Below are 26042 nucleotides of genomic sequence, written 5' to 3'. Positions count from 1 at the left end.
AATCTAACCGTGAAAAACTTATACTCTAATATCCATTGTCATACAACAAATAAGACAGGCAGACAATGAGATACCTTCCCCCTTATTTATTGGTAAAATGACAATTTGTGGTTTTGCTTGGTTTACCCCTGTCCCCCCATCTCACAGCAGTGACAGCTGCAGGTACTGTTGTGCTAGTCATTGATGTCATAACAGACACGGACTGGTTAGAGGAATCCATCCCCGATAGGAAAACTTTAAAAAAAGGTCAGAAAAGCAAAAGAAACTGAAGAGAACATCTGAAACCACAAGAGGTGACAGAACCAGTGCACCCAATACCAGAGACTCTTCAGAAAACAAAAGAATTGTACACAAAAACAATAAAAAAATACATCGTTACATGACAAAAATAATTGAGGATGACAAAACATCATGTTGAGATTGGGAAGGTATTGTATTGACAGTAACTACTGATTGGTTACATGTTTGAAGAAAAATCATACAAATAATAGCAACATGTTTTCAATACACTTTTGTGATTTTGGTCAGGAAAACAAATCTTGCTTTATCCTTTTTATTCCACTTTCGTCATTGTATATGAATGATTCAAAAACTTTACATTAATGCTAAAAAAGAGTTATTGGTGACAATGATGTTAATGCACATGGTTGGATATCATAGATTAATGATTGGAAAACCTTAGGTGGTCTAGTCTTTGAAATCATACTGTTTAACATGTCGAAAATAAGTCAAAGTAATAATAATAACAACGTAATAGTTCAGTTCATCTACACAACTGCTATATCTGGAAGGAAACAACTGTTCTCCTAACTCCTTTTTTGGAGTTGTACACACTCCCTTATTTTGCCCAAGGGTGACGATCGGGAACAAGGAAAAATGAAATCATGAGAATTGCTACATTCACCCACCACCAAACTAAACAGGGTTAGAAGTGACAAGACATACATTGAAATACTGTAGCATTATGGTAAAGAAAGATGACACGAGAGAGCGAGAAAGGAGAGGGCATAAAGATCCTGTTCATTATTCCTCCCAGTTGAGTTTGATTTTTTTTAACAGAAATACGGTGAAACAAAAAAAGAACAGTGCTCTGTTAAGTGCGATTGGTAAGGATTGATCTTTTTTTTCCTCCCTAAGTGGGGTTGTTTTTTGCCTGGATGATGTCAGATGTCCATCGTTTGGTTGGACATAATGGGTTGTTATGTCCTCGGTTAAGTTAAAACAGTTGTAGGTCGTCATGTTGGTCATAATTGTGTCATTTGTCTGTTGGTCTGATCATTGGAACCTTGGAGTTGTGTGTTGACAGTTGATTGGCCTGTGAGCTGGTTTGCTTATCAGTTGATCGGTGCATGGTGGTTGGTCAGACCGTCAGTTGATTTGACCGTGGGATGTGTTTGTCAGCTGGTCTGATCAGTTGGTTGATACTGCAGGTTGGTTGGTGTGTCGGTCCAGTTGGTTAGTTCCCACCACAGCACTTGCTACCACCAGCCTGTGGGGCGGCTTCTTGCAGGTCCACTCCTGCCCGACCACCGGCCCGGCCACCGGCTCCACCCGCTGGCTCGTTCTTAGGAAGCTTCTTGGCTACAGGGAAGGACAGAAAGAAACAGTGAGTAGGAAGCCTTTATGGTTTCTACACATTTGATTTGTTCTGGGAAGAAATGTACATTGAGTATACAAAACATTTTGAACACCTGCTCTTTCCATGACAGACCGACCAGGTGAAAGCTATGATCCCTTATTGATGTCAATTGTTAAATCCACTTCAAAATCAGTGTAGATGAAGGAGAGACAGGTTAAAGAAGGATTTTTAAGCCTGGAGACAGTTGATACATTGTGTATGTGTGCCATTCAGAGGTGAATGAGCAAGACAAAAGATCCTTTGACCAGAGTATGGTAGTAGGTGCCAGGCAGACCGGTTTGTGTGAAGAACTAACACTGCAGGGTTTCTCACACAGTAGTTTCCCATGTGTATCAAGAATGGTCCACCACCCAAAAGAGTCAACTTGACACAACTGTGGAAAGCATTGGAGTCAACATGGGCCAGCATCCCTGTGGAACACTTTCGACACCTTGTAGAGTCAATGCCCCAACGAATTGAGGCTGTTCTGAGTACAAAAGGATGGGTGCAACTCAATATTTGGAAGGTATTTCTAATTAAGCAATAAGGCACTAGGGGGTGTGGTATATGGCCAATATACCACGGCTAAGGGCCGTTCTCTAGCACGATGCATCACGAAGTGCCTGGACACAGCCCTTAGTCATGGTATATTGGCCTCATACCACAAACCCAGAGGTGCATTATTGCACCCTGAGGTGCATTATAAACTGGTTACCAATGTAATTAGAGCAGTAAAAACAAATGTTTGGTCATACCTGTGGTATACGGTCTAATATACCACAGCTGTCAGCCAATCAGCATTCAGGGCTAAAACCACCCAGTATACACTCAGTGTATACTTAAGTAATAAGGCCAGAGGGGGTGTGGTATGTGGCCAATATACCATGGCTATGGGCTGTTCATTTGCAAGAAGCAATGTGGAGTGCCTGGATACAGCGCTTAGCTGCGGTATATAGGCCATATACCACAAACCCTGAGGTGCCTTATTGCTATTATAAACTGGTTACCAACTTAATTAGAGTGGTACAAACACAGTTGAAGTCGGAAGTTTACATACACTTATGTTGGAGTCATTAAAACTCATTTTTCAACCACTCTACAAATTTCTTGTTAACAAACTATAGTTTTGGCAAGGCGGTTAGGAGATCTACTTTGTGCATGAAGTAATTTTTAGTTCAAATGTTTACAGACAGATTATTTCACTGTATCACAATTCCAGTGGGTCAGAAGTTCACATACACTAAGTTGACTATGCCTTTAAACAGCTTGGAAAATTACAGAAAATGATGTCATGGCTTTAGAAGCTTCCGATAGGCTAATTGACATCATTTGAGTCAATTGGAGGTGTACCTGTTGTGTAACTCAGTGCCTCTTTGCTGGACATCATGGGAAAATCAAAAGAGAATTGGCAAAGACTTCAGAAACAAAATTGTAGACCTCCACAAGTCTGGTTCCTCCTTGGGAGCAATATCTAAATGCCTGAAGGTACCACGTTCATCTGTACAAACAATAGTACGCAAGTATAAACACCATGGGACCACGCAGCCGTCATACCGCTCAGGAGGAAGACACGTTCTGTCTCCTATAGATGAACATGCATAGGTGCGAAAAGTGAAAATCCATTCCAGAACAACAGCAAAGGACCTTGTGAAGATGCTGGAGGAAACAGGTACAAAAGTATCTATATCCACAGTAAAATTAGTCCTATATCGACATAACCTGAAAGGCCGCTCAGCAAGGAAGAAGCCACTGCTCCAAAACCGCCACAAAAAAGCCTGACTACGGTTTGCAACTGCACATGGGGACAAAGATCATACTTTTTGGAGAAATGTCCTCTGGTCTGATGAAACAAAAATAGAACTGTTTGGCCATAATGACCATCATCATGTTTGGAGGAAAAAGGGGGAAGCTTGCAAGCCTAAGAACACCATCCCAACCGTGAAACACGGGGTGGCAGCATCATGTTGTGGGTGTGTTTTTCTGCAGTAGGGACTGGTGCACTTCACAAAATAGATGGCATCATGAGGGGGGGAATTATGTGGATATATTGAAGCAACATCTCAAGACATCAGTCAGGAAGTTAAAAGCTTGGTCGCAAATGGGTCTTCCAAAGGAACAATGACCCAAGCATACTTCCAAAGTTGTGGCAAAATGGCTTAAGGACAACAAAGTCAAGGTATTAGAGTGGCCATCACAAAGCCCTGGCCTCAATCCTATAGAACATTTGTGGGCAGAACTGAAAAAGCAGGTGCGAGCAAGGAGGCCTACAAACCTGACTCAGTTACACCAGCTCTGTCGGGAGGAATGGGCCAAAATTCACCCAACTTATTATGGGAAGCTTGTGGAAGGCTACCCGAAAAGCTTAACCCAAGTTAAACAATGTAAAGGCAATGCTACCAAAAACTAATTGAGTGCATGTAAGCTTCTGACCCACTGGGAATGTGATGAAAGAAAAGCTGAAATAAATCACTCTACTATTGACATTTCACATTCTTAAAATAAAGTGGTGATCCTAACTGACATGACGTAATTTTTACTAGAATTAAAAGGTCAGTAATTGTGAAACTGAGTTTAAATGTAATTGGCTAAGGTGCATGTAAACTTCCGACTTCAACTGTATATGTTCTTCCATACCCGTGGTATATGATCTGATATACCACGGCTGTCAGCCAATCAGCATTCAGGGCTCGAACCACCCAGTTTATAAATGCACATATATTGTGGTACACGTACCTATGGCCATGAAGATCTCATTGACGTTCATGGCCGTCTTGGCTGAAGTCTCCATGAAGAGCAAGCTGTTGTCATCTGCGTACGCTTGTGCTTCCTACACACAAGGAAAGATCTTTAGAGCCCCCATCAAACACATTGATACAATCAGTAACAACCCAAAGCTTTGAGAGTTCGTGAGCATTCTTGAATATCAACAGAAACTATGAAAATGACATTTCTAATACATTCTCCAGTTTAAACAAACTTATCATTGACATTTTCCACCAATAGTCCAGTGGGACTAGAAGCATCTAATTGTTAAGAGTTCCTCAGTACCTGGAAGTCCACAGCTCTTTTGTTGGCCAGGTCAGCTTTGTTCCCTGCCAGTGCAATAACGATGTTGGGGCTGGCTTGTCGTTGGAGCTCCTTCACCCAGTTCTTTGCACGTGTGAATGTATCCTGCACAGGAAAAAAACATTCTTAATAACATCAAAAACATTTGTGATTTGATGAAATACATGACAAAGGCAGATTGCACAATGGATGTTTGTTTTCCCACACAAGAGCTCTATTATATAGCTACAGAAGTGTCAGTTACGAGAGCAAAGGTCTGTCCTTTGTTTGAGGGTTTGAATAATCAACCTCCGCTAAAAAGCACTGCCGAGTGCTGACAACACTCAGGAACCAGTTCCACACGTGACCAGCAGCTGTCACTCACTGTGTTGGTGATGTCATAGACCACGATGGCAGCCTGCGCTCCTCTGTAGTACATAGGGGCCAGGCTGTGATACCGTTCCTGCCCTGCAGTGTCCCAGATCTCAAACTTAACTGTTGTGTCATCCAAGCAGACGGTCTGTGTGAGGAAGGCAGCTGGATGGGTGTAGAAACAAATCATAGACTTAGTTTCAGGCTCTATTTTAAGTCTGCAAATGCCCTACACATAGAAAATAGGTGTACATTTGACTTTGCCTGTGCATTTCCTCACAGTGGAGTAAAACTCAGTATCTGTACAGGACAGGTATTCTGTTTTCTTCCTTAAATCGTGTCATAGGGTATAGTTGTCCCTATTTGACATGGCTGAGTTAAACTGGTACAAGGCAAACATAATCCCAACAGCCAAGGCCATGAGACAGTTAAGAGGAAATGTGAACAGTGGCTTAATGAGAACTCGTGAAGCTACAAAGCCAGCACTGAGGAGAATTGGGAGCCTTCCAACGTTAGAGAGAGGAGGAAGGGACAATTCTTAGGTAAATAAACAAGATCGAATCGCAGAGCACTAAGCACTGGGTAAATGGTTACTGTGTAAAGTAGTGAGAGTAAAATATACTAAACAAGACAGTGATGAAAGAGAATCCATGGAACATAAAGACACTGCTAATTCAGCCCGTTGTGTCACACGGCTGAGGGAAATGTACAGCAGCGTTCATAGAGGAAGCCTGCTCCATACTGAAGCTCAGTGACCTTTGACCAGACAGCTGACAACAGGTTTTAAAATGTTTTGAAAATGCTGACTCGTCCTAAGTCTTTGGGCTAGTGTAAGCACCAAGCATCCGGTCTCTCCAGCCTCACTCTGCTGTGGCTGCATGATGCGACTCTACTTTTTAACATTTATTTAAGGAAAAGGGTAATGGATAAATCACAAAGCAATCTAGCTAGTAAACCACTAATGCATAATGGAAATTCCCAACACCCGTGTGTAAGTTTATAACACTAGGTGAAGTTGAAAATAAATAGTTACTCATTACCCAATTTTTGCAGTGGAATTCTTTGAATGTTAAAACCATCTAGTATTGGTTTCCAGATCCTTAGATATTAGAGCAGTTCCAGGACAGGAAATCCCATTGTTGACCGACTTCCTTCCTGTTTTAAGAGCCCACAGGGAGAGACCCCCTTCTCCCTGCTCCACTCTGGCTAGCATTAAGTCAATACATACCTTATTAGGCAGATGACAGTTACCTCCTTCTCGCACTTATCTATTTTTCAGTTTTGATTTGAACATTCTCCATAAGGTTTCTATGGCCGGGAGTAAGGACATCCCACTCCTTGTGGCATATTTAAAGTGTCAGTCAAGGGCTCGGCTGCTCATGCAAGAGTCAGGTGATCAGCTGCCAAGAAAGATCTGGTTCTGTAGCTCATGTCTGCCTGACCTGGCCTTGACAACAGTCAGGGTAAGGGCTGCTAGATAGCAGTAAGACATCCCCGGTTACCAAGGCATTCTAAGTGGTCTTCCTTCATTCTACTACACATTCACACTTCCAATCTACTTGACCTTTATAACATCAACACAAGGACAGCTGTAAAGCAACAAAAACTAAGCATGACTAAGACACAGTCAGAAGAATGACAATGCCAACGGCGTGCCTACTCACCGCCGATGGTGCTCTCCTGGTACTCGTGGAACTGGCCCTTGACGAAGCGCAGCACCAAGCTGGATTTGCCCACCGCTGACTCTCCCAGCAACACCAGCTTGAACTGGCAGATCTTGTTGCTGGCCGCCGCGCCGTTGGTCCGTGCTGGTCCTCCTCGACCTGCCATGCTGCCGAGCAGAGAGCTTCACCGGGGTAAGAGGCTCTTGGTGGAGAATGAGGCTGCCTTGGGCGAAGGACTGGGGCTCTGAAGCGGAGCAGGGACTGGAGCTGAGACCGGGCCAGGCGAGGGTGGGCTAAGCTGGGTCAGGCGAGTCTAGGCCAGGAAGTGAGGGGGCCGGAGGAAGAGGGGACTTCACCTGTGTGAGCTGGAAGAAAGAACGGACAGTAATAATATCACTTGTAGGCAGCCAGTGTGATACAGGAAAACTTTAGTAAACTTGAGTGCCTTCAGAATGTATTCATACCCCTTGAATTATTCCACATTTTGTTGTGTTACAGCCTTAATTCAAAATGGATTAAATAGTTTTGTTCAACCATCTACACACAATAGCCCATAATGACAAAGTGAAAACATGTTTAGAAATATTGCTAATTTACTGAAAATTAAATTATGAAATGTCATTTCCATAAGTATTGACCTCTCCGGCAACGGAGTTAAGAAGGTCACCTGTATCTTTGTAGTGACTGGGTGTATTGATACACCATTCAAAGTGCATTTAATAACTTCACCATGCTCAAGGGGATAGTCAATGTCTGGTAAAAAAAAAACAAAGCAATCTACCAATCGGTTCCCTTCTTTGCGAGGCATTGGAAAGGGACCTTACAATTATCTGTATGTGTGGGGTACAGAGGTGAGGTAGTCATTTTTTTAAATCACACTTATTGCACACAGAGTGAGTCCATGCAACTTATTATGAGACTTGTTAAACAAAAGTTTACTCCTGAACTTACTCATTTTTTAATTCAGGCTGTAAAACAAGGTGTGAATACTTTCTGAAGGCACTTTATATACATATATATATATCCAGAAACCAGAAACTGGAACTCTATTGTTGGCACAGTGGTCTAAGGCACTGCATCTCAGTGTTAGAGGCGTCACTACAGATCACTACAGATCCTGGTTCGATTCCAGGGTCTGGCTGTAATTGGGAGTCCCATAGGTTGGCGCACAATTGGCCCAGCGTCGTCCGGGTTTGGCCGGGGTAGGCAGTCATTGTAAATAAGAATTTGTTCTTAACCGACTTGCCTAGTTAAAAAATAAATGTATGAAAACAAATCAAAAAGCACACAGGAATGGGCGTGGACTACATATCTCAAGTCTTAAAAATCCTTCTTTCACCAGTCTTCTCCTACCCTTCATCTACACTGATTGAAGTTCATTTAACAGGTGACATCCTTCAGGGATCATAGTGTTCACTTGGTCAGTCTCAAGGAAAGAGTGGGTGTTCCTCATGTTGTGTACACTATGCATGCCATTTAGAGCTATCGAGGTGAATATAATAGTCATTATCATTTCTTATAGTCTTCCCTAAATCAGTGAGAAAAGTGTTGACTGCAAGGAGTCAATGGTGTCATACCAAGTTGGCTACTCCCATAAGCGTCTGGTTTTTACCAATCTACTTTCACGGTCCAGTGTAATGAGTCCTTTGTATCTTAACCTTTGACTGGGCTTATTATTCAGGTTCAAACAAACCTATAAAATGGTCCTGATATCCATCAGTTACTCATTAAAAACCCCAAATGCCTCAAATCAATGCCTAGCAGACTAATTATTCTGCTCCAGTTGATCAGTGTTGTAAATCAATAATGTTCTGATGAACACCATTGGTCGAGGAACATGTCAGTGCTTCTAAAACACCACCATGGTTTGACAAGAAAACAGTTCAATGTTTAAATTAAGGTTATTTTCTGATAGGCCTACTGGAAACCTACATTGTGGTCTGGATGTCAGTTTGAATGAAGCAAGGGCTGGACAGGGAGATAAGCCCTGCCCTCTTCTCTTTTAATTATATTTACTTTAGACTCAGTCAAATACAGCAGTGAAGGAAATGTCATGGGGTCCTTCCTAAAGCAACATTTAGATATGTAGATTGGGCCATGAGTGCGACCACAATTAACCGTTAGCATTCACAATCATGACGCTTGAACGCCAAATGTTTTTGGGGGGGCGGCGGGGACACGCACCCAAACCTCGCGCCCAAACCTCGTCTAGACACATTAGCCTAAAGCAGAGTTCAACGGTTGTTCACATCCAACCCAATGCAACCTGTGTGTGTGTGTGTGTGTGTTCTCATAGACCACAGAGCTGAGGACCACAGTGAAAACACAGAACAGGAAATGATAGTCTGAGCTGCTTGCCCCAAGGACTCCTGTTTCTGTGTTTACAGTCCACCTTGGGCCTGCACACATCCGTCTTAACTTAGATCGTCACATGATGATCTGCAGATTGTCATCTTATGGTTGGGCCAGTGTACTCAGAGTCCAAGTGTTCTTCTTTACATTGACTTTAATATGACTACAGTAAGAAACGCTTAAAAAAAATCTTCCATAGAGCTACTTCACGAGGTCAGTCAGCTTCTGCTTGGTGAAAGGGACAGGAAACTGAATTAATATCATAGCAGGAAGTGAACATTGCAGAAGGACAGAGTAGCATGCACATACATACAGTACTGTTGGCCCTTTATACTAAACCATTCACTGTTAGGTTAGCCTACAATACTAAAATCCATAACTAAGTGTGAAATATCACAATAACGCCACTAAATAGTTATACACGACACAGTGTACAGGCTTCTACTATAGGCCTGTCTTTCAACAGTGAGTGCATTCAAAGACTGAAAGAACACACTTGACTAGAGGGGGGAAGAGTAATGTCTGGGGGGGGGTCTCGCCATGGGACGTAGAGAAATGTGTATAGTTTCCTACCATTCTACAGTGATAATAAATTGCAGTTTTAAAGCTAATTCTCTACAGTTCTACACGGCTTATGCTGTGTTCCACCATCTGAGTGACTCAAACAGAACTAAATCAATGAGGGTCCCATGGCATATTTTGTTTATTCTTATCCCAAAATTCCTTTTTCCTAATTTTTTGGTATTTATTGTTTACAGGTTTCCGTTTTGCTGTCTTATTATTATTATTGAAAAAAAACAAAAATCAGACGTTTTATTTCCACAACAACGCTTAAAGACATCTACATTTTTGGGTGTAGTTACCCTTTAATGCAAGTGTGCACCAGCAAGAGACCGCTGTTTGGTTAGCAACATTTCTGTAGTGCTCGTGTGATTGGCCATTTGTTTTGAATACTCTGCACTGGATTGATGCAAATAATCATGAAATCATTCTCCCATGTCGGCATAGGCAACTTTGTAGTTAACATTTCATTGGCAATCTCTACCAGAAGACTTAGCATTAGCATCTTCGCTACACAGAGTGTAGACATATGCGGACACCACACACACACACACACACAGTTTCAGATAGTTGCAGCAACATGCAAATCACTGATGCATTTAGTTCATGTCTTATGATAAACTTGGGCAAATTAATACATTTTCTAATAAGCTCAATACATTTGAATATTGCTGAATTCTGTTTTATTGTCTGAATCTTGTGATTCTGTCCACAACATGGATTTGATAGAGTCCTGGTTAAGGAGCGAGAGAGCAGTAGGCCAGCCAGAGTAGAGTTGCTGTTGACGCTCAGTCCTTCCCAGGCCAGGCAAGGACCTAATCTTCTGCATGCGACAGAAGATCACACTGTGTTGGTACCACACACTGGCCTGAGAGGGTCAACCCAGCACAGAGCAGACAGTACAGCAAGGTAGCACACCAAAGGCCTAGACTACTGCCACATACACACCTATGTGCTGATATGAAGACACCGAGGAAGTTGTAAGAAAGCTAATAGACCAAGACTGTGGAACTAAGCTCAATGTCTTTGTGTTTGAGAAGAACGTAGAATCATCCTAGTATCTCTTCTAATTAAGCTACCGTAGCCTAAACAGGTCACGTCGGTCAAATGTTTGGAGCCACTTTTTACACAACGCGTTTACCAGTATGTCTACCATTCTAAGACAAAACAACAGGTGTGACTGCTCTCCAACCTTGATAGTCTACTACACACACACACTATGGAAATGAAGAGGTCAGCATGCCTCACTGCCCCAGGACAAGGTTCCATAGCCAAGGACAGGGAGAGGGCGGGATGAGATGAGGGCTTCAGAAATCAAAAACAGGATAAGGGAATGAGAACATTTAACCAAGGCTAGTCATATGAGCCCATATTTTATATTAGTGTCAGTAACACTGATAACTCTAAATAATATAAAAACAGAGGACAAACATAACTGAAAATCGTATCTACATCAAAAAGTCCTGTGTTCAATCCACCAGTATAAACCAAAAACAGTTTAGGACATGGTTATTGAACAGTATAGTGAACAGGGCGGCACACAATTGGACCAGCGTCGCCCGGGTTTGGCCGCCATCTTAAATAAGAATTTGTTCTTAACTGACTTGCCTGATTAAATAAAGGTAAAATGAATAAAAAATATAATTGGTAATATGATTGACTGATTGCTAGAGGGCCTGTAGTGGCTGGCCCAACACTCACTCCTGTTCTGAGAGTCACTCAGAGCAGCATCATGCATCTAAGCAGCCCTCTGCTGGCATCTTTAATGGACTCTGGAGACCTCCACACACTGAAGTGGGTCAGAGAGATGGAGGGGAGAGAGGCTGGGTCAGAGAGAGAGTAGGAGAGAGATGGTCAAATGTTCATACAGCCTCCGTGGGCTTTGCTGCCAGCTTGAAATCCAAGCACTTAGTAAAACACAGCCACTGAGAACTGGAGGCACCACCCACAATTAACTACATACAGATATTGCATGCATTGCCCTCATGATCCAATCAACAGCTTCTCAATCACATGCATGAGGTAGACTAATGCTACTCAAGACAATGCATGCACAAATATATCAAATGAAGAAGCCACGTTCATGATGGACATGCTGACCAAACCGACTCTGCGTGTGTATGTTGATGTTCTCTATCCCCACCAGCCGTGTTCATGCAGGTTAAAATACTAAAACCAACTATATTAAATTGGGGTCAGGTCAAAACACACATGAAACATTAAATTGACATTTAGCTAGCTAACTTGCTGGATAATTGATCCTGAGAGATAAACATTGGGTTATTTTACCTGAAATACATCTGGTCTTTTTTTTAAAGCTGAATCTTTGACCCACAGATAAAAACAGGAAACCTAGTTCATTTTTAGTTAAATTATTTGATTAATTAATCCTTGTTCAGAATCTTTTTCTTCTTCTGTGGATTTTACATGGCGATTGGCAACCAACTTTAAGGTGCATTTACCGCCCCCAACTGGACTGGAATGTGGACCTTGTTCATCTTTCAAATCACCCACGTTGGTAAATGCTCGTAAAAACCAAATGGGTAGATGGGAGAGGCGGGACTTGCAGCGCACCTAGCGTCTAAAATATAACCAAGTTCTATTAGAGCCTGGCTACGCAGACACACGTTTACACACGCAAGACCTTTGGATGAAACAATTAAATAATAAATGTACACATTCATGTCATTCAACGTGGTCAGTTTGGTCAGCATGTTAGTAAGTCTGAAAAAGAGTGTGGGGGAGGGAGAATTCTCAGTAGCTGTTCAGTTTCTATTTAACATGACCAGTGACATCAGTTACCATCACAGTGTGGGTTTCCTCTTATACTTGACATCCCAAACATTACACACACACAAGATGAATGGTCCACCCACCTGGCCTTAAGTTGGCTAACATTAAGTACCCACTCATATTTAGCCATGAACCCCATCCGCTATGCACCACACTACTCTTAACTAGGGACGGGACCCGACCAGTATCGCGATACTCTTAAGTATCGTGGCAAGGAATCAAAAAAACAAAGTGGATTTAACTTTAGGAAAACAGCCATAATGTTGGAAACAAACATTATTTTGTCGTCCAGAGTGATCCATTATTTATTTTTCCAAGCTATCGCACACAATGTTTTACACACAGCAGGTTTTTTAAAGGACCAAAGAGTTAGATCTGCTTCGTGGTTTCATTTTTGACATGGAAAACATATTCTGGTATCGTCCCAGCCCTACTCTTAACCTCAGAGCCCTCACAGCCAACCTCATTGACCACAACTAGCCTAAAGGTATGCTTCAATCACAGCTCACAGTCCCACTGTGCTCTGCTGTCAGGTACAACTTAGCCTGGGTGCCAGTCAGTTTCTGCTCTCTTGTCAACTTGTTATGGAATTGTCATACCAAACATTGCTGAAAGGCTTGATAATGACATTGGAGTAGGCAAAAGCACAAACAGATCTGGAATCAGGCTAGGTAAAACTCTTAGGCCAGTGCTGTTCATGGTAATCAGAAGGGGGTGGAATGGGACTGATCAGAAAGAAAGCCCGATGTTATTGGACTGAGAGTACCCGGTGTTACTCGACTGGGTAGAATGAAGTTAGTTGTACTATGAGAATGCACAGAATTCCCCTAAACAACTGATTAGGATAGCACTTCTAACAATACACACCCCAATAGGCCACTGAGCTGTGTGTTCCCAAAGGACAATTCAGTCTCCCACTCCTAGACTCCAGTTGAACCATCAACTAGCCCATTTCCTGGCACAGCCATTATATACAGATGTGTCAGCATGCATTTGTCATCAATGCCATGGAATTAGTGGTGCAACAAGCTGTCAGGCAGAGACGTACGTAATTTAACCAGTTACCTAGGAATAAGTGGTGACATGACAACAGGTTTTCTGAACTCCAAAGGTGGAGGGACCAGAGGAATTAGATGTAACGGGGAGGGAGGGTGGAGCGAGCAGCATCCATACCACCCCGCCTGGCCTGCATCCAGCTGTTAGCTTGGCTTTCATCTGAAGTTTAAAAGGGTTGGGCCTGGATGGGAAACCGTCAGGGAGGATAAACCCAGAGAGGGAAGAGAAAGCGAGACAGTCCACTCTGCTACTCGATTAGGGTATGCAAGAGAAACTAAGCCTAAAGAGTAAGGGATGGGTCAATTGGAAGAGGAAAGGTGACTAAGGCTGTGTATAGACAGGCAGTCCAAATTCTGATATTCTTTTCAGTCGGTAGTCTTTTGACCAATCAGATCAGCTCTAAAAAAGATCTGATTTGAAAAGATCTGATGTGATTGGTCAAAAGACCAACGAGTGAAGAAAAAAATCAGAATTGGGCTGCCTGTCTAAACACAGCCTAAATCGCTGGGAATGCAAACTGGATACACATCACTAGCAAATGATTGGGGCAGGCAAGGGGGAAACAATTTCCTTCTCTTTCTGACTCCCTCTGTGAGAGACATGACAGCCAAGCAAAAGCCTGTGTAATACAATTCTACTCCATGCAGATAATTTTGGCCTCTTACATTAAAGGGAAATGTAGCCAACAAGTGGTGGAAAAAGACAACAGTTTCAGAGTTAATTGAAAATAAAGCCATTGTTGAGTAAGCCGAGATAATTCCTGAAAAAAAAGTTTATTGTGGTCCATATGGTCCATCTAATAGAAAGTCGTGGACAATATGATACAGATATTAAAAAAAAATAATGAAAAATGAAAACTAATATTTATAATTAAAGTATAAATGACCAAACTTACAAGGTAATCTATGACCAAATATTAAGGTGACCGTTTTAAATTACCGGTAGCTTTGCAAACCTAAGTGAGATTTTAAAAAACATCTGTTTTTGCATAGGCCTACTAGACTAAACCCCAAACCCCAATTCAATTTGAGCATGGGGCTAGTATGAGAAATAACCCCAGACAGAGCCTCGGCTGCAGAAATAAAGGGTCGGGGTGGGGTTAGTGAGTGTCTCAAATCAGGCTGCGAGGAAGCACACACACAATTATTAATGGCTCAAACTTAATGAAATAATTTCCCATTTGTTTAGGCCTAAATTGTGGTTTAATCAATAGGGGGCATACATTGATCTTGTAAGTCTCAAACAAGACTGGTAGCAAACTGACCAGTAACCCAGTCTGCACACAGAACTCTCCAGCTTGGGTAACAGAAAAAACCATCACACCTACAGGATATCTTCAGTCTTTTGAGGAGTCATCAGAATGACCCGTTGTGAATGGGCATGCTTCTCCTCCTACACACCCGATTCATTCATTCATTCCTCTATCGACGCCAATGCATTACAACCTTTCTGACCAAACTAACACATACTAATTAGGCTTACTTTGGATTGAACATTGAAAAGCGTTGCGTCTCACATATTTTATTTTACTAGTTATTTTTCTGTCAGGAATATTTGGAAATATCATAGAAACTGTCTTAACTAGGCTTACAACACCAAATAAAATAAGAACATTTTATGCCACCTAGTAATATTGCCTTTTATATAATTTGCCTGTGTCAAAATATGTCACCACTCTCAAAGGACAAGGTCCACACCGTAACATGGCAGCAACTTGGGAAAATTATTAAAAATCCCTTCTCTAGTCCTGTTATTGAGCCATAACACACCAACGAGTTTCCAATGAGGATCTACCCTGGTGTTTACCCAAGACTCAAGCCCAGTCCACTTTTCAGCTGACACTTACATAACAATGTCTAAAATGTGAACTTCAACAGCTTCTCACAAATGAACCGTCTTGAATGATGCAGAGGTTGACTCTGCTTGCCCAAAGTCTTAGTGTCTCACTCCTGATAGAAACTCAATTACACTAGAGCTTACATTTTTTATTTATTTTATTTTATTTTAAAATCGGCAATTCAGTCTCCTTTTCACCCCATTTAACAAATGATTTACGTAACAAAAGGCACATTCAAGATGAGTGGGTTATTTGAACCAGCTGTATAGCGCAAAGGCAAAAACCAAAACATGCACCCAGGGTCTGGGAAACTCTGCTCTAAGGTATGCAATGACTGACATGACAAGAGGAAAACAAACGATGCACTACCCAATGTCATAATTGCACCTTGTATATTCTACTATTACAACTTTCAGGAGTAAGTTGAAAGCCGAACTGAGTTCGGTGGGACTCCCGTGCCCACCCTCCTGCCGACCGCACAGTTTGTGAACAACTGCCATAGATGACCTGCAGTAAAGGTGAAGGAGTGAACAAGGGTACAGGACTGATGAGACGCAGTACGTTAGGAGGGACACCACATTCCACCATAGACCAGAGAAAAGAAAGCATGCAATTCATACAAAAGTAATATGACACAGACAGACTTCCACAATGAGGGCTACATCAGATAACTGACCCACCTGTACCACCATTGACATCAAGTACAAACAAAAAATGTAACTCAGCAAATGATGGCATTCAAAATGATGAGCCTAATTAGATACAGCCATGCACTTTGAACTCCAATTATCCAAAATATGTTTTGAGACCTAACTAAGTAAACGATAACCAGTGGCAAGATAACAATTAACGTAAAAGAGCAGGTGACGTGGGTTACTGCAAGATGGAATGATTCGTGATCATTACCAGGCAGAAACCATAAATAGCTATTAAGTTGGTGGGTTTCAAACTTCCTCATAATATCGTCATCATCACTGATACCAAGAGCCTGCTGACACCAATGGCAATGAGCTAAGATACTCTGTTGAAAGCTAGAAATCAACATATGAAAGGTTTATCAAATTGATTGGACCAAAAATAAAATCTACTAGCTATATAGTTAGTTAGCTGTCAGTTAAAGGCTAACTAGCTATGAAATACAAATACAAATCTAACACATGACATTTCTGTAATTTAGCTAGCTAGCCCACCAAGTTACAGTAACTAGCTAGCTTTTAAAAGCCAAACAATTTTATAAAATTGTTATATAATGTCAATAAGAGCTATAGTTGAGTAGCTAGTTAGCTGAGTAGACGACAAAAATATGTCTACTGTAAATTAACGTTACTGCCAGTAAAAACCTAATTGAACGACACTGACGAAAGCTAGCTAATGCTAACTAACTTGGCTATGTTCATGATGACATCGCACAGAAAAGACGGGGTAAATCAGACATCTAAAGATAAATGACTATTTGGTCAAATTATGAACAAAGCTTTTTATTGTTTGCTAACTAGTTACCGCATTACCTCTCTGCTCAAGTAATTAGTCCCATTTAACATATCAATCTGACAGTCGTTAGCTAGCGACGTATCTCTGGCTAGGTAGCTAGCTAACGTTAGTTTACTGTCTGGTTGCTTGAGCAAAATTTGACAGTGGAAATCTGAACCAAAATAGTATAGTTAACAGCTTACCGTTAGAGGCAAATGTCAGACATGCGTTCCCTTTTCTTCGTATACACTCACTTTGCACAATTTCGACTGACGACTTATCTCTCTATCACAGCTCACTACGACTGCTCAACACATAGGCCCCGGCCTTCACTTCTGCTTGGTGCATTTTTTTCCGGGATCCTCCCACTTCCTGAAGGTGTGGCTTCCCTCTGATTATGTGTCGTTGGGAACCTGGGAACTGTAGTTTACTAAATTAATTAACACAAATCTGGCCAGGGATGATTATTTAGGTGTAGTCTCCGTAAACAGCCTTGTTGGTTCCCACATTGTATCAATGCTACTGATTTTGCCTAGGATCGGATTTACGAGACTAATGTAGGAGTGGCAAGCAGTGGCAGTTGCCACTATCCCCAGCGCAAGATAAAACCGCATATATATTTTTAAATACGTTAAAAAACATCAAACTAGCGTTTACATAGGCAGCCCAGTTCTGATATTTTTTTTTACACGAATTAGTATTTTAACCAATCATATCAGATCTTTTAACATCAGATCTTTTTCAGATCTGATCTTTTTGGTCAAAAGAAACACCCCTGGCACCAGATAGACAATCAACAACTCAGATTCGGTCCCATCGTTTTTCAAATGTATTTAATAAAATCTTTACAGAAGTTTTCTTTAAATGTATCACCATCTGGTGGCGCTAAAGACCATAATATTTGCCATCATCTCTCACATCATTTCAGATCTACATTTTGTTCATCAATGTACACTCACTGACCCAAACGTTCATGTTGTGGGCATTAAATGGAGAAGCCCCAGTATTTTCGTGTGGGTTTATCTAAAGGCATATGTCTATCTAAAGAGATATTGTTGGATGTTGAGTGATTGACTAACAATATTTATGTAATTGTGTACCACTACTGTGACCTGCTCAGTTTAACCTTTCAAGTTATTTCATTTTTCACTTCAGATGTAATTGTGTTTCTCTGAGTCCCTGTTAAAAAAATATATATATGTTAATATTCTGTTTGCATCTAAATAGTTTTATTTTACAACTAATATCAGTTACAAACAAACAAAATGATATACAACTCTTTCAGTCTGCACACGTTGTTCAAATCATTCTGTAATTTGTACGCTTCTGAAACTGTTGTACTTGTACAGTCGGCTATACATTGCACGTCTTATTTCAGTCTCTGTTACCAAATGAACAGTCAAATATACAGCATAGAAAAAGTCAGAAAATGTGCAAGACACAAGAGCAAAAAGAGATGCAAGAGCTATGAATAGCCATATTGCAGAAGAGGGAAAAACAAAAATAACCATAGGTCCTCTTTGACCAGCAATCCTCTGCCGGGCTAGCCAAGAAACAATTTCTTAAAATAATGAGCACAAACATTGGTCATATGCTGTAATGTCCAGACCGCTTGTAGAATGAGCTCCACAGTGTGTTCACAAACAATGGCATCACATAAACCCACATGTCAAAATAATGACACTTTCTATGTAAACACAATATAATGAAGGAAAGGGGTGAGGTTTGCTGTTTCCATGGCTGCCAGGTCTCAATGTGTTATGTCTAGAGATACCCTCCGGTTAGTAATACCTAACTTTCAGTTCACAAGAAATACATAATAAAACACAAAGATGAATATTTTTGTAAACTGAGTCAGCTTGTCTTCTTAATCTCTGGTCCATATCAATGATGTATTTACAGTCAAATTAAATAAACAGTACATCAAGTAGTAGTACAATCAGTGTCAATATTATGTAGTGTGATTGCTGTGTGGTGTATGTTTTAGACTGTAAAGCAATCATTCATTTCTCAGATGTAAACTCGTGTAGCATAAGAGATGCAACCAAAACGGGAGAGTTGAGTTGATGGGCTCAGCGTTACTTTGCAGCAGTAATGTTCCAGTTTATTCATCTGGTCTCTGTGGGTCTCCAGACAGTTGCTAATGTGTCACCTCCAAGCCCCAGAGAGGCTCGACTTCCAGGACCTGCTGTGTGCTGATGTTGGTCTCCTGGGTCTGGGACTCTGCCTGCTCAGCATCACTTTGCATCGTCTTAGGACTCTCCCTGCCCTGTGGATACTCAATGTTAGGCCCTCCACAGTATGGCCCTTGTCCTGCTGACTGCCCCACCAGAGGTAGGGATGAGTCCAGTGTGTGAACAGGGCTGGAGCCCACCAGGTCATTCTTCCTGGCTCTGTTGAGAGAATCCTGCCCCTGGGTGGTCTGGTTGTGCGTCTGATTGTATGTTGGGCTGACAGACGTGTAGCCCCCTGACTGAGAGCTGAAGGTGGTGTGGAGCTGTGGTTGGCCGGTAGGGGTCAGTGAGACATGGATAGGCGTTGGGGAGATGGACGGTGAATGGCTGCAGTCAGAGTTGACCTGGACACTCAGGGAGGGGTGGGACTGGCTGAGGCTGCCTGGGGAACATAGGGGACGAAAGGTACTGATGGTGGGGATGGAGGCTTTGAACTCAACTTGACCAGGACCCGCACCTGGGAGTACTGGGAAGGCAGAGCTGAGATTCAGAAGAGATGGCACAGTCCGGCATTGGGAGTGGCCCAGGTAGGGAGAGTTGGGTGTAGTTCTGGAGGACGGGAAAGGCCTATACTGAGCTTCAAGTCCCTGACTAGTGGTTCTGCCTCTGTCCGAGCAGCACAGACGTAAACAGGATGACCTGGGATTGGACGTCTGGTGAAGGTGCTCAACCTCCACCTTCTGACCCATGGCGGGACCACTGCCCTGGGGGGGCACCCCACCGTAGGCCCACATGTTCCTGGCAGGGTGGCTGAGGGGGTAATGTTGTAGGTGAGATGGGTGAGGTCCAGCAGGCATACTGAAAGGCACCCGTGTCTGCCAGTCATTGGCAGCAGTCATGTTGCTGCTGAGGTTGGGGTTAGGGGTCATCTGCAGGCCATAAGGAGATGGCAGAGGGTAATGAAACATGGTCACATGGCCCTGCAGGAAACACATCATCTCATGGAGCTCCTTGGTCAGGTTGGACACCTCCTGGTTAAGGGTATTCATCTGGAAAATAGATGGCATGCAGAATAATGAAAGCTATAATCTGTTACTTGGTTGAATAGTAATTATTCCAAGGCAGGAGAGTTCTATTGTCTCTTTCTAGGTCAGAAATGGTAGAAACCAAAAACAAGCACAGTCATAAATGATCAGTCGGTGTTACGTGAGCTTTCAAATCTGGACCATCTCCAATTTAACAATCCTACATTTTATTTGAGGAAAAATGTCTTTAAATGTTCTCTTGCCTACATAGCCTGAGTGGTGTATGTAGTGCTGAAAGTGTGTCAGAAATGACCTGTTTTTCGACACTCTTTAGGGTACAGCGAAAGTAGAGTACGGAAAATGAAGTGGGAGAACAAACAAGTTTGCGTCTCTTGAGCTCTTTCTACCTAGATGGAGCAAATCGTTCATTTATCAGTTCATTGATACATCATTATGTTGGTTTATGTGTCCATTTATTCTGTCAATGTGATCGTACCTCTTTGCTTAGCTGGCTGATGTTCTGTCTCACCTCCTCTGTTTCCAGAAGTAAGTTGGCGCTCACCTGGAATGGGTCTATAAGGGGGATGGGAAAGGATGGAATGATCAGTGCTTTCACACCCCACTCCAACATAAAGCACTTTGCTCAGACCATTTCATTTGTATGAAAAGCCTACTTGTACTGCTTTGGGTCATTCTAAAAAAACATTTTCTGACCAATCAATTCAGTATCCTTGCCTAAAACACATTTCTATTTACTGTTAGAAAACCACTGTTAAACCTATATGCATGTATTTTGGAGCTGTAGAGAGATTGCCAGATTCTGGCAATCTATACATACTGCTGCACAGCAAAGACTAGATGTACAGTTTGATATGAACCCGTGTATCTATCTTCTTAATGCCCAGCAGGACTTTGTTCTTGATCCTGACAGAGAAAATTTGCTCATGATTATTACATACTTTGCTAAGAAATGTATTTTTCTATTGTGGGCCTCTAATACCCCTCCTACATTTAAAATGTGGATTGACCAGATTGTTGACTTTCTCCCTCTTGAAAAGCTCACTTATGACCTCCACAAGAGACAGCCCAAGTTTGATAGACTCTGGTCTCCACTATTCAACTATATTTCAAACTGGACAGAGTGAACAGGGTGACTAGGGAAATGTGCAGATACATGTTGTGTAAGCTGCTGTAAAATCTAAAAATGAATGATTGGCTCGTCGTCTCAGCGAAGGCTAGAAATAGCTGATAAGAACCTTGATAGTGTTGCTGCAAGTTTTATATATGTTTTTTGTGTGTTTAAAAAATATATATATTTGTGAGTACGTGTAGGTATGTAGGATATGTGTGTGTGTATGGGTGTGAATGTATGTATGTATATATGTGTGTGTATGGGTGTGAATGTATGTATGTATATATGTGTGTGTATGTATGTATATGTGTACGTATGTATATGTGTACGTATGTATGTATGTATGTATGTATGTATGTATGTATGTATGTATGTATGTATGTATGTATGTATGTATGTATGTATGTATGTATGTATGTATGTATGTATGTATGTATATATATATATATATATATATATATATATATATACCAAATTTTTTTTAAATTATTTTTCTTAATCTTTTATTTTAATTGTATTTTTTCATTTATTTTATAAGTTATTATTATATATTTTAACTTCTTTTTTTCTTTTTAAAATATTTTTTAAGCCTGTCACATCTGTGAATGTGGAATGTGTTTTGTTTGGTTGATTGAAAAACAAGAAAACTTAATAAAACTTTAAATTGAAAGAAAGAAAGAAAACCACTGTTAGAAAAATATATATTTTTGTAGTTAAACCATTGTTAACCGGAGACCATTACCTTTGCTATTGGTCTTTGCCTCGCCTTGATCCACATTGAAGTGAAAAGACTGCCCATTATCCTCAATTCCATCCACAACCCTAGAGGAGATAGGAAGAGAGGTTCATACTTAAGTGGGTTATGATTAAATATGAAGTGATTTTCAGTAAAATAAATTGAACTGTAATCTGTCTTTGCTGTTATTACCAGGTAAAACATGTTTTGGTTAGTGGTTTTTTGGTTGGTGGTTATAGTCTTATCATCCTACAAACCTTAGGCTCAGGTACTGGGCTAATGAAATACAAACGCTAGTCATTTTGATTGACACTTATGTCTCATTACTCACCTGGGGCTGAGGTCCAGAGGGCTGACACAATGTAGGGAGGGTATGAGCAGCTTGGCTGGCCTATGGGATGGGCTGTGATCTGTGACCATGTTGGGCACAGGGGCGGGAGTAACCTCCTCATTGGACAGCAGCTGATGGGAGGGGCTACGGCCTCTGCAGCCCTGGGCTGGGGAGCGGCAGAGATGGAGCGCACTGACATGTCGAAGCTCCTCCCCCAGCAGGCTGCTGAGGCCAGGTTGGCAGACGGGGCTGCTCAGGCCATGCATCAGGAGCAACTGTCCTTGGTGGGATGCACCGGTGGGACAGTGGCTCATGTCCTCACCAGACTCCACATCTTCTGCCTCCACAACGAAGGGAAGCTTGTGGTCCTTATCAACTCGCTCCTGAGGGGCAGAGGGTGGGAGAGGAGAGGCATGAGTAACAGGTTCTCTGTAGTTCTCACAAACAACCATGCATGCCCTCCAGTAACCTATTGCCAGTGGAGGAGGAGAGAGAGTGATACACACAGAGTTAAATGTGATTTTAGCTGCCGGTAATGGGTAGAAGGGGCGTCATGCACTCTAAAAATCTGAGGGGGCACAGAGTATGCGAGGATGGCTGGGGGATTGTCCGGAGGGGGGCATGTTGGAGAATTGTAATATTTTCAAACACCTGAAACAACTTTCTCCTGCAATCTAGAGCCATATAATTTTCCATGGAGTTGGCTTTAGCTAGCCAGCTAGATATGTTCCCAGTCTCCCAACCTCATAACTAGCTACCAAGCCATTTCAGGCTGTCAATCACTTTAGAGTAGCTTATCTAACTATCTTAGCTGGCATGCCTGCTGGCAAAGTTGGTAGACTTTAGAAAACCAAGCAATTACTAAGTGCACTGAATAATCTTAATCTTTCACCCAGATTTTATCAGAGATGCAGAGAAGCATATTTAGTTTCTTTAAAAAAATAACCACCAGACCAGTTGTTACGGATACAGTTATCCTGTGTGTGTGTATCCTGTGTGTGTTTCTTTTCTCTCCTTCTCCCCTCACAGGTGAAAACCATCACTCCCCAATCAGTCAACAATCAATCATCAATCAGAAGACACACCTCCTCCTATTTCCTGACCTATCACAGTTCCTTCCCCATGGTTTAAAAACTCCATCATTTGTTTGTTCTAAAGATCAGCTCAGCTCAATCTCTAGCTCAATCTCTAGCTCAATCTCTAGCTCAATCTCTAGCTCAATCTCTAGCTCAATCTCTAGCTCAATCTCTAGCTCAATCTCTAGCTCAATCTCTAGCTCAATCTCTAGCTCAATCTCTAGCTCAATCTCTAGCTCAATCTCTAGCTCAATCTCTCTGTAAATGCCATGTCTGTAGGTCTCTGTGTTTCACTCTCGCTTTGTGTCTTTAACCTCTCTTTTGTTTAAAGCACCTCCATAGCACTTTGTCATCACCTGTGAGTATTGTTTTTGGTTATGGTGTTTGTTTGTTTGCTGGTGGGAAAAGGGGAAACCAAGACAAGTCGCCCATGGGCATACACTACACATAGGTGAACTTTGTTAAATACACTAGTTAGAACTGGGCGGACCACCCACTGTATTTTTGGTTAGTTAGTTGTTGTTAAAGTAGACTAGTCTAGCTTAGGGGTGTGTTTTTGTATATTTATTGTTTCTTTCCTTGGGTCCAGCTCAGCCCCTTTTCTTGCTCCCCCCATTACCGTGTGTTTATAAATAAACCTAGAGTTTGACGGTAGATTTCTGTTGTCGTGGTTATTTCGTTCACACTTTTACTTTGTCACAATAATAATTTGCATGAGTTATGTTACGGATCTCATTACCATCCCCCCTAGACTGTCGGGCCAAAAGGGATTCGTAACACCAGTCAAGAGGTACGCTTAGATTTAGAAAAATACTATATAAATACTATATCCTAGGCCTGTTCGTGCAGTATATTGAGATTTGTGATTTACAATAGTCAGAATAACACGCTCTGGAATGTGTAGAATAGAATTAGGCATAATGTTTATGTCTCTAAATTGAAGGAAACATGTTTCAGGTGTTTAAGAAATGCTAAATAATCAGGGACCAGCCCCCCTCCGGACCACTCCCCCTCCATCCTCGCCTACTTCGGCAACAAGAGACTGTGTCATTTCCTTCAAATAGCTGTTCTGCTATGAGTCAGTGCTGTTCCTCTCAATTAGGTGCACTGCCTACTTAGCATTTTCAGTAGGAGTTAGATTATTTAGCTGTTAATTGTTATTCTTCAGAGTGACTTTTTTTGGGTCAGATTATTATTATGTTTATTTCTACCAGACCATTTTCACATTCTGGTAAATTACTTTTGAGAGAATCAGTTAACTCCCACGCACAATGTAGAATCATTAACACGTGGACACTCACATGTCATAGAAATGCATGTGCACGCACACAAAGGCATATGCCTACTCCAACACCCACACAAATACAGGACAAAAACAAGGGACAGAATCATCCTCACAGAGATACACATAGTAAACATACTAATGCCAGCCCTTTGTTAAGCTCTCAATAAAGGTGGCAAAATGGGGCCGTAAGAGTTGCAATCCTGCTTCTTTCAGAGAGAAGTTCTATCTGGGAATGGGCTAGATCAGAACATTGTGTTCAGCCTTTTATCAAGTTATATGTTCACCTAAGAGGGAAGGGCAACGGGTCAGGGACCAGAACCCTCATATCAACCTCAATCATTTAAATGTCTCTGTCCCAGACCAAATATTCAAACACTTTGAAAAATGGAATGATGAGTCACAAAGACTATTCACAACTCAAGGTGTAAATATTTTATTTGGACATTTATCTTAAAAGATTCTGGCTATGACTACAAATGTTCTGAGCTCTGATTTGTTGATAATGTGAAACTGGGAATATGTAGACGTGTTGGCTGTGGCTTTAGGAGCATCCCTGGGTTATCTGTCAGTAGCAGACTGACAGGTCATAGTAATCACCATCTGTAGTATAGTAATAAAAAGGCACACATTTACCTGAGAGAGCAGAGGGGACCGTGAGAACCTTGTCAGTCCCTGGACAGTGAGTCAGAATGAGTCACAATTCCATTACAGTTTACACAGTCCACATAGAGTAAACTTTGAGTGAGTGATTGAGAGAGTGATTGAGTGAGCATGTGTGGTTCTCACCTCTGCCTCGCTGCCCTCTCTCAGGTTGTAGGTGAGGTTGTGGTGGATATCAGAGCTGAAGCGACTGCCATACTCTGGGTAGAGGCCCAGGACCTCCCTAAGGGCACGGACACTGATGTGCTGCAGGTCACAGTAAGTCAGAGCCTTCACGTCCGCATTGGTCTTGATCACCTGGTCTTGCGCTGTCAGGTCTGCCCCAATCAGATCACCTTTGCCTAGAGACAGATTACCCAATTAATAATCTGACTTGATTTGATTCTCCTCTCATACAGTATAATGACAACATCCATATTGCTGAGATAACAATTGAGGGATAAAGGAAACCAGCTCCCTATTCCCTATGTCATGATATTGTCCTCTTTGAGTACAGCGAGCACCATCCCCCGCTCTCTGCTTCTAAAACCAGACTGCTGTGGGCAGAGTGAGGTCGTGAGGTATGAACAAATCTCAGGTTCCAGAGAAAGTGTAAAAGATGGGTGAAGAATCCAGCTACGAACTGGTGCATTTCGAACAACTTGGGAAGTTCAAGAGAGACGGTGTGGCCACATGACCATAACGCTGTTTAAATGATAGCCTCAGATATAAGGTTTACATCTAATTGTTGTATAAGATGAATGAGTGAGGATGATACTGTTTGAATAATGGTGTAAGATTATTGTGGACTGTTTAATGAAGAAAAATACAATTCCCTTTTGATTAGAACTAAATCAGAGGACTGCCCCTGAGCCA

General features: G+C 41.8%; 2 protein-coding genes across 2 annotated transcripts in view; both read right to left on the bottom strand.

The window, feature by feature from the left end:
• Window positions 1-71: 71 nt before the first annotated feature.
• LOC123998556 (ras-related protein Rab-5C-like) lies at window positions 72-17130 on the bottom strand. The gene is made up of 6 exons (XM_046303514.1): window positions 16972-17130; window positions 6700-7064; window positions 5049-5200; window positions 4667-4789; window positions 4352-4445; window positions 72-1581 (listed from the first exon to the last, which is right to left on the bottom strand). Exons 2-6 carry the CDS (start codon window positions 6863-6865, stop codon window positions 1457-1459), a joined length of 660 nt encoding a protein of 219 aa, XP_046159470.1. The 5' UTR covers window positions 6866-7064; window positions 16972-17130; the 3' UTR covers window positions 72-1456.
• A 635-nt stretch (window positions 17131-17765) lies between these two features.
• Window positions 17766-26042, bottom strand: part of LOC124000153 (potassium voltage-gated channel subfamily H member 4-like) — a 41644-nt gene continuing 33367 nt past the window's right edge. The window contains exons 11-15 of the mRNA XM_046306332.1: window positions 25314-25528; window positions 22167-22549; window positions 21842-21921; window positions 20464-20540; window positions 17766-19991 (exon numbers count right to left, since the gene is read on the bottom strand). Of these exons, the coding sequence (XP_046162288.1) occupies window positions 18909-19991; window positions 20464-20540; window positions 21842-21921; window positions 22167-22549; window positions 25314-25528 (1838 nt within the window). The 3' untranslated portion in view covers window positions 17766-18908. The remainder of the gene's footprint in view (window positions 19992-20463; window positions 20541-21841; window positions 21922-22166; window positions 22550-25313; window positions 25529-26042) is intronic.

The sequence above is a fragment of the Oncorhynchus gorbuscha genome, linkage group LG16, assembly GCF_021184085.1.
Source record: "Oncorhynchus gorbuscha isolate QuinsamMale2020 ecotype Even-year linkage group LG16, OgorEven_v1.0, whole genome shotgun sequence".
NCBI lineage: Eukaryota > Metazoa > Chordata > Actinopteri > Salmoniformes > Salmonidae > Oncorhynchus > Oncorhynchus gorbuscha.
Note: the sequence above shows the minus strand (reverse complement) of the source record. Positions and strands in the feature narration are given on the sequence as shown.

Bases quoted from the DNA above. Each gene is read 5' to 3' on its own strand.
- LOC123998556 (XM_046303514.1), bottom strand. From the start codon at position 6,865: ATGGCAGGTCGAGGAGGACCAGCACGGACCAACGGCGCGGCGGCCAGC. The intron at 5,201-6,699 runs GTGAGTAGGCAC...ACACCCATCCAG, and splicing joins CCAGGAGAGCACCATCGGCG to CTGCCTTCCTCACACAGACC. The intron at 4,790-5,048 runs GTGAGTGACAGC...TTTCCTGTGCAG, and splicing joins TCTATGACATCACCAACACA to GATACATTCACACGTGCAAA.